Consider the following 15,635-nt stretch of genomic DNA (forward strand, 5'->3'; position numbering starts at 1 on the left):
TTGGGATCCCGGTAGGGTCTGTACAGGAGGAATTACTATAACGTGCAGAATGGTTTACATCACCTGAAAAATCCTGGAAACGCGCTAGTTTCCCAGGGCACTGGGTCTTGCAAGAGCAGCGGCTGCAAGTACAGAGCAACACAGCACCCCTCTAGAGAGATCCCTCCACATGGGCAAAAAGTGGGACAAGGCAATGTGGGGACATGTCCTGGTTGCCCCTGCGAGCCCCAGGGCTCTGCTGCCAGCCCCGAGCACACGGGACAGCTGGGTGCTGCCAGTGCGGTGCCCAGGCAGCGGAAGGGGGCTGCCGGCAGCGGGGGCACATGGCACAGCGCCATGCACCCGGGCAGGGGAAAATTAGCTGACAGAAGTTCCTGGTGCGGACGAGATTGTAGCCCACGTGATGCTGCACATAACTGCATCCTTTATGCTAAGAAAGGAACCATTTCCTCCTAATGAAAAAAAAAAAAAGCCTAACCGTTTTTTGTTTTTTTTTTTCTCATGCTATAACCTCCACCCGCTAAAAATTGACACAGACATTTCCTGGAACTGCTTCATTCAACATCTGAGTCCTCGTCTTCCCCACCACCAACTTCAGTCCTATTAGGCTGCACCTCTCCCTGGGAGGTTTATCCTTCCCACTCCACTGGCGTGGGCGGAGAGAAATGAACAGGACAATCTAAACTGCAAATAAAACTATTTGCCTGAGACGACCTTTGAAATTAAACCTCTCTGCTGCCTGGCCAAGGCTCTGGTTCCAGCCCCAGGTGAAGTCCTGGGGATGGCTGCGGCACAGGAGACTGTTTCTAGAGCCACACCGCTTTGTTAGTGCTGGGGAAAACACTTCGGATGCATCCTGGTTCTCCTCGATCTGAGGAGACTTAAATGCCATGGATGGGGCAGAAGGCTGGAGGGTGGATCCCTGCCCTGCTGCAAAGAAAGAGCTGGAACAAAAAAAAAAAAAATTAGGGGCAGGGTGCAAAGCAGAGAGGGGAATTTGGTTGCTTTGGTCATGAGAGCCAGCTCCTCACAGGCACACTTTGTGTTATTTTCCACTGTTGAGAGTGGAAAAAGCTATCTGTGGAAGTGGAAAAAGGGCTCTCAACCCGCCGAAAGCCATCACTCATCAGCCCACCAAGGTCCCGCTGCAGAGAGGGGCTCCTGCGGGTCATCGCCACCCCACGCTCGCCACTTCTGCAAAAAAAGCGAACGAGGAGGAAAAAAACCACGCTTCAGAAAAAGCCCCTTGCAGCCCCAAAACAACCTGTCAGCTTGTGCTGAATCAGAGCTCCTGACTGCCACGGGCCGCCCGCCGTTCCAACGCAACAGGCTTTTGAGCAGGGCACAACCATGCAAGAGCTGCTGGAAGCCCCTGCATGCTAGGAATGCAACCAAAACCGGAGCCAGTAGCTAGCTTTACCCACCAAATATTTTCCTTTAGCCATGATAGATTTTTTTTTTTTTTGCAATTAAGATGCCAGTGTTTCAATCTCACACAAAACATGCAAGTTTCCAGCTCTTTAAAAATAGATCCCCAGCTGCAAACACCAACCCTCCACCCAAGCAAGGAGAAAGAAGTAAAACTGCACGGATCAACCCAAAAAAGTTACACGGCCCCTTTTAGCACCAGAATCTGCCCTTCACTCTCCCCCGCCACGTGTTTTGGAAATTGCAACATCTACCTTGCTTCTTGTCCATGGTTTCCCAGAAATGAAGAACAGCACCGGCAAGCCTGGCAGAAGAGAGGGATGGGGGCGGACTGGAGGAGGCAGGGAAAAAAAAAATCCTGCAGACTCCAGCGCACGGCACTTCTTGCAAGCACCAAGGACTATTTTTCAGTGGGAATGCATGGCCCAAAGCCCTCGCTGGCTTCACGCAGCTCTCCTGGCACGGTGTCCCGGGGTCCCGGGGGTCCGTGAGGCTGGGAGCTGCAGGGAAGGCGAGCGAGGGGAGACGGGGAAGGTAGCACCGCGTTCCCTCATGGGCAGCTGCCGAGGTTGGCCGGTCTCTGATTACCCTTGAAAGCTCAACAGTTGTAAAAACTGCAGCAGCGAAATAGCAGATGACGTCAACAGGAAGCTGGGGGGAGCCAGCTCCAGCTCCAGGAGCCATTGAGCGCTGGATTGCTACAGCACATCCCGGTGGGACGCGGTTGCTTCCGACAAATTAAGTCATTCAAACCCAGCGTGCAGGCAGAGGGGCAGAGCCCGCTCCTGCCTCCTCCATCCCCTTCATCCCACCAGAGCAACCCTTGCTCGAGGACAGCCCTGCCGCCACCCAGCATCAACCCGTCGTCAGAGCAGAGGGAAGCCCACGCTCAATGGTTTGGGCACCGAGGGGGTGCCGCGATAGAAAGAGGTCACATTTCTTTGTGCTGCAGGTGACGCACTAATTGCTTTGCCACTAACAACTATTACCACAACAAATAGTAAAAATATTGTTCCATGACAATACCAGCACGGAGCTTAACAGCTATTCCAGGGTGACAACCGAGACGGTATCTCTGGTGGCAAAATATAAATTGCTGCATGGATTTGGCTGGTAAATCAGCAAGGGAGGGAGATGAAGGCATGGGGGGAAAAAAATCATTTATTTCTCTGCAAACATGTGTAAGAAAAGCCATGGCAAAGTATCACTGCTCTTCCCCTTTCCCTCAAAACCAGCCTGGCAGAAGCAGCACTGATGTTCCTGATCAAAGCCAGACTTGGCTTTGACAGGCTGCAGTTTTGTTTTCGATTTCCCTGTCAGCCTGGAGGGAAGATACTGTACCAGCTTTTTTACCTTAAACTAATTATAGAAAATACGCCTTTGGTTTGCTCCTGAGCTATTCTCTAACTTGCAGGCTGTGCTGGGCCATACGCATTTGCAGGCAGAAAAGTCAGAGGTCAAGGTAAATGCACATACCAACATAATGAGTGACTCTAATTTTAAATAGTGTTTATATAAGCCCCAGAAGGACTGCGGAAGATATTTTCTCAGGCACATTTCCACTCCCAGGGTATAGTTTCAGTCATAGATCATCAGCACATAAAGGATGCTGACGCAGGAGCTGCTATCACAGATGGCACCAAGAGCCACCGCCACCCGTCCCCGCACTCCTGGGGAGAACAATACTGCCTTCTCCTCTGGCTTGACAGCTAATTCCCTGACCTAGACATAAACCACTCCAGTGGTCTTTACAGACATCCACAAAGTAGTGCTGCTTTGGAGCAGAAAGTCGCTAAACCCACAGGTGGGATGGGAAACACAATTTCCTTTGAATCAGTCCTGTGGGGTTTCAGTGCCCAAGGACCAGGGGTGGTATAAAGCAGAGCTTCCCAACACCTTTAAAACATCCTAAAAAAAAAAAAAAAAGCCAAAACAAACACAAGCATCCTTTCAAGCCTCACTGTTGGCACATCTTTAAAAAGTTTGCTGATGTAGTAGGAATGGCCCAGCCTTGAAAGACACACACCATTTGCTATTAATCATCCAGGCTTTTACACACTACAGGTAAACCCAAAGGAACAAAAGGCATGGAGTGTTTCACTGGTGTTAATGAAGCCTCCCCATGCTGCCTCAGAGCTGGGATTTCACCCCATGACAGGCGAGGGAAACCAGGGGAGCAAGTTCTGCCATGGGGAGAAGTCAAGGCCCTCACTGCAGGTCCAGGTATGCCAGAGCAGAGCCAGAGACAAGGATGGCTCCCATCACCCCCAAGAGCCTCCTGGCAGCAGGCTCGCTTGAATAAGTGCAAGAGCACACCCTTAAAAACAGCGATGAGCTCAAATAGTGCCCTGCCAACGCCAGGCCCCTCTCCCCACCCTTCCCCAGCAGACAGGCAGCACCCCCCAGGCCAGTTTGTTAAGGCTGGGTCACTGCAGCTGGCAACCAGGGAAGAGCCACTCTGCCGTGAGCGGTGAGAGAGGAATCCCAAATTTAGGGTCAGCAAGGAGCTTTTTATAGGTGTGCATTTGGGACTGAGAATAAAATTAATGGCTTTACCTGCCCCAAAAGTGTCATCGCTGCCTAACCAGGAGGAGAGGGCGATTTTCACAGGATACGCCCTTCCCTCTGATCAGAGAAAAGTTCTGTGCACCAGTTGGCCACTCCGTCCCAGTGCCACACTGGCCAGTGCCCACTACACCTCGTTGTCTGACTGGGAATTGCAGCAGTTCCCTTAGCCAAGGCCGTAATGCAGCCACGGCCCCAAGCCCAGGATGCACTTGCCTTTCCATGAACGAGGTGCACGTGCCCGAGCCATGCACGGGACCTGCAGCCTGGAAACTCTGTGGCAGCTCTATTTTTAAACAAAGCCTTTGAACCAAATCCAATCGGAAAGGGAACAGGGTCATCTTTCTCATTCCCTCAGATGGTGCTTGGGAACAATCAATCATCGACACCGTGCTGGGCTCGTCTCCTCCGGTGGAGGGGGATGTGACGGTGTCACCGGGGCTGGGTGAGGGGGAGACGGATGCAAAGGAGAAGGGTGCAACCTCCTGGTACCCAGCAAGGAATTTGGAGACAGGCACATTAGCCAAAGCTACTGCCAGCCAGAGGCTGACGTTCAGCTGCCACCTCTGCTCCGAACCACACCCGGCCTCCGTGCACCGGCCAGATAACACCGCCGGGAGCTGCACCAGCTCTGCCGGCAGCTCCAGGAGGATGTCACCGCCCAGTTACATTCCAGTTGTATTTTTAGGTTACCTGCATAACCCCAAGGGCTGGAAAAAATGTTTGATTTTGTGTTTTGTTTCCAGGTGGCAGCTTGCTATCCTGCAGCCCCATGACGATGGAGTACACAGGCACCTCACCAAGAAACCACACACAAGCAGCCCCACTTTACAAAGCTGAAAAGCACTGGCTAGTTAGCATTTGCACTGTGCCATTATAGGACATGAGACATACATGCTGTGAGTTGTGCTGCTTTGCACCAGAGCTTGTGCAAAACCCTGGTGCAAAGGCAGTTATGGCTACAGGGGCACCTCTCTGGAGCAGGCATGGAGCCAGGGTACAGGCAGGGCATCCTCTAGTGCAGTGCCACAGGGCTGGATGCCACCTCCTTTGCATCCATCTCTCCAACTGGATTTTCTCCCCAAAAAAAGCAAGCGTCAGAGACCACAACTCCTCAAAGCTCAGCTGCAGCACAATGGACCCACCAAGGGTAGGCTGGAGGTGATGGTGGGAAAATGCTTGAGATGGGTCATTAACTCAACCCACAGCTCATCAGAAACCACAGAGCTGGGGGGTACATGGGACCGGCCAGCTCGCAGTATACGTGGCCAGCATGAAATCCACGGCCACGAGCCATCTCATGGGACCAGCACAGGCTGCACACACTGGCATGTCACCATGAGACAAACATCTGGAAGCAATACCAGCCCCAACACCTTAACTGTTAGGAGAAGGCAAAGGAGACAGTGCTTAGAGAAAAGCAAAAAGCATGCTAAAAAAAAAAAAAACCCAAAAAAAAACACCAAAAAAACCCCCCAAAACAACAGAGAAAAAGGAAGAGGCAGAACCACCATCACTGTGCCTATCTCCCTGCCAGCCCTCCTCAGAGCAACACTTCTCCCTCTGATTTCTCAGCCCATAGGTGAAGCCATGAAAAAAATAAAATGTTTGCAATTGATGTGACCAGCTGGTGACACTTTCCTGATGGGAGAGAAAACTCAAACCGTTTTTTGGAATAGATCAGCTTGACAGGAGGCATATGGTTAGTTAGTGGGAAAGGAAAAGAGTAATTTGATTTTTTAAATTGTCAGCTGTAACTCAACTCTAGAGTTAATAGACACTCTTTTTCTATCCAAATTGGTACAATTCAAGTGCTTCCAGGTGTCCCCAAAATTCTGTAAACTTGGCAAGAGAGCAAAGTATTCCCTCTTTGCTTCTAATGCAAGTCTTTAAAAAAAAAAAAGTATTAGCTTTCTACCATCCTCCCTCCAATTTATTCTGGGCAGGGACTGAGTGATTTCATCTCTGCAAATGATGTAAATCAGAGCAAGCACCTGATCTGAAAATAAAATTTATGGAGGGGGAAGAAAATAAAGCAAGGCCTCAATGTCCACAGCCACCTGCTCCAGGAGAGGGACAGAAACAAGAGACCAACCCAGGTGCTTCCCTAGCCCAGAGACTTCAGGCAGGACTTTCTCAAGAGCAGCATCTGTGCTGGGGAACGGGGCAGGCTCAGATGGTTCACAGTGACATTACCCTCTGGGACCTGGAGCACTTCTCCACTCCTGGAACGCTGCAGGGATGCAGCTGCAGCTCAGGCAGACAGAGCTTGTGCATCTTCAGCGGAAAACCTCTGATCTCCAGCACCTAGCACTGCATGTCCAGGGTGTAGGAGCCATGAAAACTTTCGGTTATTTCTTTTGGAGCTGGGTGCTGATTTGACAGCTTACATAAAGCAGCAGGCGAGCGCTGTGGTACTCTCCCTTACGTCTCCTGCTGTCCCACACTGACTCTTTGCTCTTTTTGGTGCATCTTCAGTGCCATCCCTCTTCCTCACCTCTCTCACCCTGTCCCCTCTCCACTCCAGGGAACCAAGCAGAAGACACAAGTGCAAAGGGCTCATCACCCCTGAGAGCTGGTGCAAAGCAGACACAGCCAGTTGGAGTCTCTAGTTTCTCCAGAGTTTTTCCACAAGAAAAATCCACCCCATCACAAGGTGAGGGGGGAGCCAGGATGCCTCCCTGGGCTCAGATGAAGCAAAGGAAAACTACAGGTTGAGAGTAGCCAGGGAATAGAGACACTGCTCAATTCCCCTCAGGCCACCACTCAGCCTTATCTCCATGTAACCCACTCAAATCGCATCCATCTTAACTCCTAATGATGCTCCCAAATCAAGAGAGGCAGCAGGTGACCTATTTGGTCCCCATAACCTGCTTGCAACACAGCTGGAAGTAAGGGCTGATGTAGTGAGGGGAGAGCTGCCTCCTGAAAGCCCCAGAAGAGCTCAGCTGCCATGAGCTGGACTTGCAGCCTCTTTTCCTGGCACTAACCACACCACCCCTCTGACCACACCATGTACCTCTTGCTCTCCCATCGCTCCTCCTCTGCCCCAGAGGACAGTCTACATCCACATCCCCTGAACAAGTCCCACATCCAGCTGGTCTGTGAGATTGGCTCCTGCCACTCACTGGTTTAGGAAGTTAAAGATAGATCTATCTGTCTTATAAAGATGGATAGATGGAAGCACCACATACTTGCTAAGCTCCACATTTTGCAGAAATCACCAGCAAACGTTTCTCCTTTGTTCCATCAAACACCCTGCTGCAAAGCTTAAAAATCTCCCCCAATTAAAGGCTGCACCACCAGCCCCACTGCCCAGCATCACCCTGACCATCCCCTCCCACAGCCTCTTATCTGAGGCTGCAACAGCTCTACCTGGGGAAAACACCTATTTTGTGGCAGATGTGCCCAGTACCCACAGGACAGTTTTGATTCATGCCCAGGAAAGGCAGGGGCCAGCTCAGCGGCACCATCCCATGTGGCTGCCAGCAGGAAGGACACAGCCTCACTCCGCTGCTACCCTTTGGGTGGGCTTTATTTTCCCCTTCCCCTTTTTTGACTCCTTGCCTCTCGAATCCACCCATCGCACTGCAATTTTTCTGATGTTCAGGGGAAGTAAGCGTCTCAAGCTTTTCCTAGTAAAGCCGGATTAAAGAGCCGTCACTCTGTCCCAGGAAGCCAGCGGTCTCCGCAGAGGGGCTAGTCCCAACGCATCCGGCTCACGTACCAGCTCAAGAGCTCGCAGACTGTGACTCAGGGCAGTTCAGCCTGCAACTCCTCATGGGGCACACTTAAAGCTTCCAAGAACTGTTTCTATTTAAATAAGAAACAATACATTTCTAAAAAATCCCCTTTACCCCCGAAGAGCAAGCCTCACATCAGCATTCTGGGGAAAGGAACAGAGGGGCGTGTGAAACCGTAAGGAGATGTGTCAAACATCAAACCTGTGTGAGATAAAGGCAAACGCATGCTGGGTCCCTCCCTGTGATGGTTATGCACGGTTTCCCTCGCTGAGCTGCGACTGTAAAGCCCCACGGGGAAATCCACAGTTACCAAACAAGAAATTCTTTGTGGATCCAAAATTAAGGGTAAACTCTTGCAGCAACCTGGAATGTACACAAAGAAATCACATGTACAGGAAAGTTGCTGGAGGAAAAGCACATTCTTTTTCTAGCACCTTAGCAAAGCACACGCAAGGCTGATAAGAGTTCCAATTAAAATTCACCCGCAGTTTCTGCCTGGTGATTTCTGTAGGCACATCCTCCAGCCTTCACTTTACCCTCGTCATTCAGGCATCTTTCAACAAACCAGGCAGCAGCAGGTGTAATTAATACCTGTGAAAACCTTCTCTTGGGCAAGAGAACCGCATCTGCAGAGCACAAGAGGCAGCTGGGCCACGGCACAGTCCCACAGGTATCCTGGGCTCAGAGGACAACCCCAGCCCTGGGCAATGCCAGACATCCTCCAGCACCTGGTGCTCACCACTGATGATTGAGACACTGCTGCTCACGTCCCAACCATCACAGGGATCGACCACAAATCTGGAGGACATGGGCTGCAGATGCTAACGAACAGTGAACACGGGGGTCTGTAGAAGCAGCAGATCTAAAACACCCACTGCATCCTCCTTATTTGGCAGCCTTAAGGCAGCGTGCAGCTGCTGCCATCCTGAAGGAAAACGGGCGCAGCCAGAGAGAGACAGCTGGAACACAGCATCGAGGCTGGTATGGGTCCAGGCCGGTCCCCTGGCAGCATCACCTCCCACCCTCCCGGCACCCGCATCCTCCCTTCTGCATCATTTTTTCTACATCATTTTTTTCTGAACACCAAGCTCTTGCCCAAGGGGTTGGCAGGGAGCATCTCGTGCGAGCCAGGTGCAGATTCGGCACAGGGTGGATGATTTTAGTTGCGGGGAGACCAGGGAAACCTCGAAAGCCAGCTGAGCACAAGTGCACACACACAAAAATGTCTTGTGATGCCCTGCCCGGTGCTGGCAGGGATTTTCTGGGTGCAGGCACAGGGTTTTACAAACAGGCACGTGGGGCTGGGCATGCCACCTACCCCAGAGCACCTTTTAAAGGTGTTTGGAAGATGACAAAGAGCAGCCGAAGCAACGTATCAGCACAAGACCGTTTCGTCTTTGGCTGAGGTGCAACTTGGCATCACGTCAGGAGAGAAACCATGTGGTCCACAGCAGCGGGGTGAGGGGAATAACTATGCAGAGCAGCTTTCTTCAAAAGCCTTGATGGCGAGCACACCTGGCTCAGAAAAACAGCCACGTCATTTTTAGTGACGAGCTGCAAAGACATCCTCATGTCTTCAGGACAACACACCCCCCTGCAGCCATGGGGGCCACATGTTCAGGACTGACTCAGAGGGACGGTCCTCAGGGCTGCATGCGCTGCTGCTCCATCATCTCCCTCTCGAGACTCTGCTTTCCTACTCCAACACCAAGTAAACCAAAATCATCCTCCAGCAAAAAATACCACCACCATGCTGTGTATTCATCCTTTACTACCTTTAATAGGAAACAGTCTCCTGCAGGAAGAGATGCCTGCAGAGGGAGAGGACATCTGCTCCAGCTATGGCAAATGCCCTCCAGCAAGTTGGCCCAGGATGCTGCCACCTCCAAGGGCTGCTGTTAACACACACCAGTAAAGACAAAGACAGCCAGGGTAGGCTGCAGCCCTGCGGGGTCACAGCACCAGACACACCATAGCCAACTCCTGCGGCACAGGCAGGCTGCTTTGTCAGCCATCCCTACGATTCAGGCTAGGAGGGAATTTATATACACACACCACAAAGCAGTATCTAACTGGCCTGCAAGCCCAGACAAGCTGACACTCCCTAGATAACCTCGTCATCCTCCCCTAAACCACCCCCAGCCCATCCACGTAACCAGCCCTGCGTGTTTATGATCTGTCAGACACATGACTGTCACCTGCCAAGCCCTGCAGACCAGCTTCTTCCCATCCCTCTGCCCCGCACTGCGGGTCACAGCACTGCCGGGCCCACCCGCACCCGTCACCAGCAGACGGCAAGGGAAGACGCAGCTCTCGGCACCGCCAAAGAGATTCTGGCAGGACCAGCATACATTCCTCATCAGAAATCTTCAAGACCTTTATGGGAATGAAATACAATCATTAAAAGCTGCTTTCAAGTTTCCTAGGAAATAAGACAGGCAGGAGACGAGGCAGCACTCAGTGCCCGGCAGGCAGCTCCTGGGAAGGGAAGGTTCAAGCACCCTTGTCATCCTCAGAGAGGTTCCTCAGACACAAGCAGTCAGGCTGATGCCAGTGCCAAACCACAGCTAAGGTTAGCAGCCTCTGATGGGAAATTACTTGTATCAAGCACTCTGAAAGTTTCTTCCTTTCCAAAACTACATTTTTCTTTGGTGGTGGTGGTGGTGTGAGAGGAGGAAGGGTGGATGCTCTACAAACAATTTCTGGTAAGTTTTGTCTCCTCCTCATCCTGCCTCCTCTTCCACTCAAATTATGTTTTTAACAGAAATTTATCTTTTTTAAAAAACAAACAAACAACAACAAGCATTTCACTTGAAATGGTGATCTTAAGACTCAAAGCATGGATCAGACTCAGCTCAGCAGCAACCCTCCCAGAGCATAGTGCAGGCAGGAGGATGGAGGCTGTGACAGTCCGGTGGGTGCCAGACCCTCCCCAGCTCCTCATCCACCCTACCAGCTCCCGGAGGAGGCAGTGACAGCCAGGCCATCACCTTCACACTTTCCTTCCCTCACTTCCCAGCAAGCAGGGCTATAAAGCTGCTGCTCCCAGGGACAGGAGGGAGCCAGGGGCAGGGCAGAGACATCCCGCTGCACCACACCCCAGCACACCAAACAGCTCCCCAGGGTCACAACACTCACATTTCAGAGAAACCAAGTTCCAGCACTGGATGTCTTTAAAAACAAGATCGGGTGGCTTTTTACACAATCTGACTTAATTTGCCCAAAAGCTGTTGGACCAGCTGCAGTAATTCCTGGAAGCAACGTCCCGACCTCCAGCCGAGCACGATGCTCACCACTGTCCCTTCTGATCTTAAAACGAAAAAAATCAAGAGTTTCCCCATTTCCACACATTGGATTCAGCAGCACATAAGGGCAATCATGTCACACACAAAAGCCCACCAGCCTCCGGGGCTTGAAAGGGACGTGTTCTTCCAAGAGAAGGTGGGCAGACTTTGGAAGAGGTCAACAGAGCAGACAGTGCACAAAGGAGTTCTGTGGTATTACACCCATGGATTAATTAAGCCATGTGGACAATGCAGCACAGGATTAGTGGAGGAAACAATGCTGGAAAGGGTCCATCTCTCCCTACCTTCAACCCACTGCAAGTCTAGAAGCTTCCGCAGCATTAGGCAGCGATTCCCTCCCTCCCCTACCCACTGGGACCACACGACCCCCAAATCCTGCCCTTCTTAGCCACAGCATAACCTACCACATCCCGCACGGGCAGCGACTCTACTGCAGCCTTCTACTGGACCTCTAGAGAAGCAGCTGTGAGAGAAAGGTGCAGACAGGGAGCCCTGTCCCAGCTCCAGAAAACAGAGCACAGACTCAGACCCACTGCAAACCGAGGCCAGCTGGGGCCACAAGACACTACCGGGGTATCGGAGATAGCTGCAGTTGTGCCCAGTAATTATGGTATTCCTCGGGGCGATGAACATTTAGACTCACAATGCTGCCTCAGAATCAGTGCAGCATCGTCACCACACAGGCTGTGGGGAGATGGGGTAACTCCCAAGCTGAAACAAACCCAAAAACTTCCAGTTTCCACCATTAAAAAATCCTCTCGGCCTTCTCCCCGGCTCAAAATCCCTGGCTAACACTCGACCTGTGCTACAGAGTTCTGTCAGCAAAAGAGGCGTCAGGTAGATCTAGCACCATACGTACCCACAAGCAATCCTGAGTCATGCCAGTAAAACCCCAAAGTTTTTTGCTGGTAGAGTAAAATCACCTTCCCAGCCAGCACAAGTTCCTCTCCCAGCTCCTCCAGCAAACAGCCTGCCTGGGCAGTGTCATATTAACACCAGTGAAAACCATTTTCCATCTAAAAACCCACAGAGCCCCACGTCTGCAGCAGCGGCTTCTCAGGTCACAAAATCACCAGGACCAGAAACCCGCACCCATAGGGAAGTTCTACAAAGCACATACGAGTTTCCTGCAGCAACGACCACCTCTGCAAATTACGGGGGCAAAGCAAACTCTGACTCAGCCCTGGACTGCAGCCCAGAGCTGGAAAATAAAAGCAGCAGCCTTCAGGGAGAAGCATTATCCGCTGAAAAAAAGCAGGGGAGCATCCCTCCAGAGAGGGAAATGGATTGCTGAAGCACAGCTAAATATTTATCACATCCAACATGATATTTTCCAGGCGCCCACCATTATGCTAGCAGAAAGCAGCACGAGGAGGAGGAAGGCAGGAGCAAAGCTCTGTGTGCTCTCTCTCTCTGATTAATTATTTGGATGCAAGCTCCGTGATGCTTCAACTAGAATTAAAATAAAAACCTGGCTCCGTGGGATCAGAGCTCCTACCCTGCCACCCCCCCCTGCCCACACACACCCAGGGGATACTAGGCTGGTGGCTGCTCTGCCCAGACACAACGGGAGCCCAAAGCCAAAGTCCTGCTTTCTGCAAGTCACGACCCCATGAGTATTTTCAGCAGAATTGCCTTTTTTTGGGATGGCGGCAGGGAAAGTGTGAATGGCACACGAGACAGTACAGGATTCACAGATGACTGCACTGCACAACGGTGGTGTGCTCCCGCAGAGGGCACGGCCAGGGCACGGGACAGACACATCCCCACTGCTTATTTACCTACCCAGAATAGATGCACCACCAGAACAAATACCAGTTTATCCCCAGGTTCTGGCATTTCTCACCACTGGTTTTTCCAAGCCTCAGTGTCAAAGAAGAGCTGCCTCCCCAGAAACACCTGCCACCTCTCCCCAACAGCACCTCTTTGGGGGAGAGATCTTCCTCCAGGAAGACAGAAGGACTTGATTTTGAATTACTCTAGCATCAGCACTGGGTGAGCCCAGGGGAGGCCATGGAGGTCTTCTCCCACCAGACCCCTCCCTCTCCACAGCTGCATGCCTGCTTTCTCCAGCAAACTCCCCAGTTTTGGGAGACACGTGCCTCCCCCCTGATACACTCGTGCCTGTCCCTCCAGAAAGGGCTTCTCAAGTCACAGCCAACAGCCACAGTGACGGGCACACGAATCTTCACACAGGCTGCACACACAGGCAGAAAATATGCCATGAGCCCCAGGGGAAAGGGATCAGCCTGGATTTGTAGGCACAGCCTAACACAGACCCTGCAACCTCCACCATGTCTCTGCATGCACCCAGTGGCTGCAAACTCCCCAAGGCTCGATCTCCTCCTGCTTTAACCTCTTGGATACAACACCTCCCACTTCACAGCATCCATTTCACCAAAAAAAGGGGCAGACTTTGCTGGAAAATCATGCCCAGAGCTAGCCACAACAGCAGTTCCAAAGCTTTGTGCACAATTTCTTCCCTTGATGGCACCCATTCGATGAAAAACAGCTCGAGGGAGCTTTGGTGGCCTGAGACAACAGGGAGCTCTTTCATATTTTAGTAAACACCAGACTTAAAAGTGCACAATAACACTGAAACCAAGCGACATTTTCCTACACACCTGATCCTGCAAGATAATTTGGATCAAGCAGATACAAGCAATGGGAAGAGGAAGAAAGACGAAATCCTTCCTAAGCTTCACATAATCCCCAGAAGGTGTTTATCTCACAAGCTATGTTTAGTGCAGAGTGAGGCAAAGCTCTCGCCCAGCACCATTCCTATCGCCCAGCACCATTCCTATCGCGCGTGTCACAGCCAGCCACGCGCATCCCCAAAAACTCCCGAGGCAGGAGACAACCCCGTGACTAAGCCAAAATGTTGGCAGGCAAGTTTTGGTACGCATCTATCATGGAAACAGCCAACCTGAGAGCTTCAACACAACAGCCGCCTTTTATGACCCTGATCGACTCAAGCCCGAGAAGGGAAAGCAACCAGCAAAAGGAAACCTGAGTCTGCTCACTGAATTTCACTAAGGAAAATCAGAGAAATTTAGCTTAAATTCAGGCTGCCCAAAAGGAGAGGCAGAAAGAACTGCCAAAAGTGCTGCCAGCAGCGTCCACAGTCCCAGCAGCATCCACACACACTTGGACCCATGAGCATCCCTACGCAGCAGCAGGCAGCCAGCAAACCCACTCGGAGGGCTGGCACTGCCAAGGCAGATGCAAAACCAAGGAGAGGCGCGGTGGACAGCTAGCAGGACGAGAGGAGAGGGTTTTGAAGAGGCAGATGCATTACACACGCTCAGGATCAATCCCTGTGCTGAACGCTGCCCCAACAGAGGCAAAGGAGCTCGGGTCAGATAAGGACCTGGAACTGTGGGTGCCAGCAGAGACCAGGCACACTCGGCACACGTGCAACACCTCCAGCGAAGGGTATTAGGAATAATCATCTGAATGAACCAGTTCAGTGCAACCAACAGCCCCGTGCAACCAGAAACCTGTAGACACAGAAGGGTTCCAAACTTCCTCTGAGGAAAGCACCACAGTCCCAGGTGCTCCCGCAGGCATCGCCTTTTGCTGTCAACCGGGCTGCTTCCCCCAAAATCCTTCCAGGCCCACCTCAGGCCTCATCTCCCATGGGGCACAAGTGGTCCCTGGGTCAGGCTCACCTTTTCCCTCCATCCACACATCCACACGTTGCCCACAGCACCCACGAGCTGAGCGAGAAGTCTGGTCTCGGGTGTCCTGGTGAGAGCCTTTTTAAGAAGCTCAGTTGATTCCTTTCAACACGGGACGGCAGCTGGAGGCATGTGCTCCTACCTGTGAGTCAGCAGCTCCGCTCAGCAGCACCGTAAATCGCTGCTGATTCACACCCTGCTTACACAGCAAACAGGAAACTCAGGTCCACATTCCCTCCGGTTAAGACAAGGATCATTTAAAAAGGGGGGGAAAAAAAAAGTCACGCCGAGGTGCGTTCATCTGCTCACATGGTTCCTGACTTCAAGTTTCCAGTGCATCACTCCCGAACAAGGAAAACCCCTCAAATTTTATTCCGGTGATAAGAGAGAGGCAGCAACCGTACTCCGTGTGCTCCCTCCTCCGTCCGGTCTGCGCTCACGGCGCTGATGCAACCAGCTCCCGGAGCACCAAGACAACAGCGAAGCCATTTGCCCGTCTTCCTCATCGCCGGCACGCTGAGGGTGTCATCCCGGGCCGACGGCTCCCGCCGGCCGGTGCTCACCTTGGGACAGCGACCCAGCCCCTCAGTCACTGCGACGCTCTATAAATAACACCCGCGACACGCGGTGACGGCTGCCAGCCGCGTTCGTCGGACACAACGGGGAAACTCCGCCGCGGCGCTCCCGCCACAGGCGCCAGCAGCGGGTCGTGGCTCTGCCCCGGCCACCGACGCCAGGACACGGGACCGAGACCCTCGGCCCGTCCTTCCCGCCTCGTTAGGCCGAGACGAAGGCTCTGATCATCCTCGGCGCTGCTCCACGACGCTCGCTGAACTGCCACGGGTGATTTCTCGGAGGGGGAAGAGACTCCAGCAGCAGCGGGTGAAACTTGCCTTTTTTTTTTTTTTTCCCTT

General features: G+C 52.2%; 1 protein-coding gene across 4 annotated transcripts in view; it reads right to left on the minus strand.

Moving 5' to 3' along the window:
* MAP2K3 (mitogen-activated protein kinase kinase 3) overlaps positions 1-14,835 on the minus strand; it is a 31,969-nt gene extending 17,134 nt beyond the window's left edge. Inside the window, exon 1 of one of the 4 annotated variants that reach the window (XM_026858843.1) lies at positions 14,713-14,835. In XM_026858843.1, the coding sequence (XP_026714644.1) occupies positions 14,713-14,725 (13 nt within the window). In that variant the 5' untranslated portion in view covers positions 14,726-14,835. Of the gene's footprint in view, positions 1-1,682; positions 1,985-7,937; positions 7,978-14,339; positions 14,693-14,712 lie in introns of those variants that run through there. The other 3 variants (XM_026858839.1, XM_026858840.1, XM_026858842.1) reach the window with 3 other exon arrangements.
* Positions 14,836-15,635: the final 800 nt, after the last annotated feature.

This window comes from Athene cunicularia (genome assembly GCF_003259725.1).
Source record: "Athene cunicularia isolate RWA chromosome 14 unlocalized genomic scaffold, athCun1 chr14_part1, whole genome shotgun sequence".
Classification (NCBI taxonomy): domain Eukaryota; kingdom Metazoa; phylum Chordata; class Aves; order Strigiformes; family Strigidae; genus Athene; species Athene cunicularia.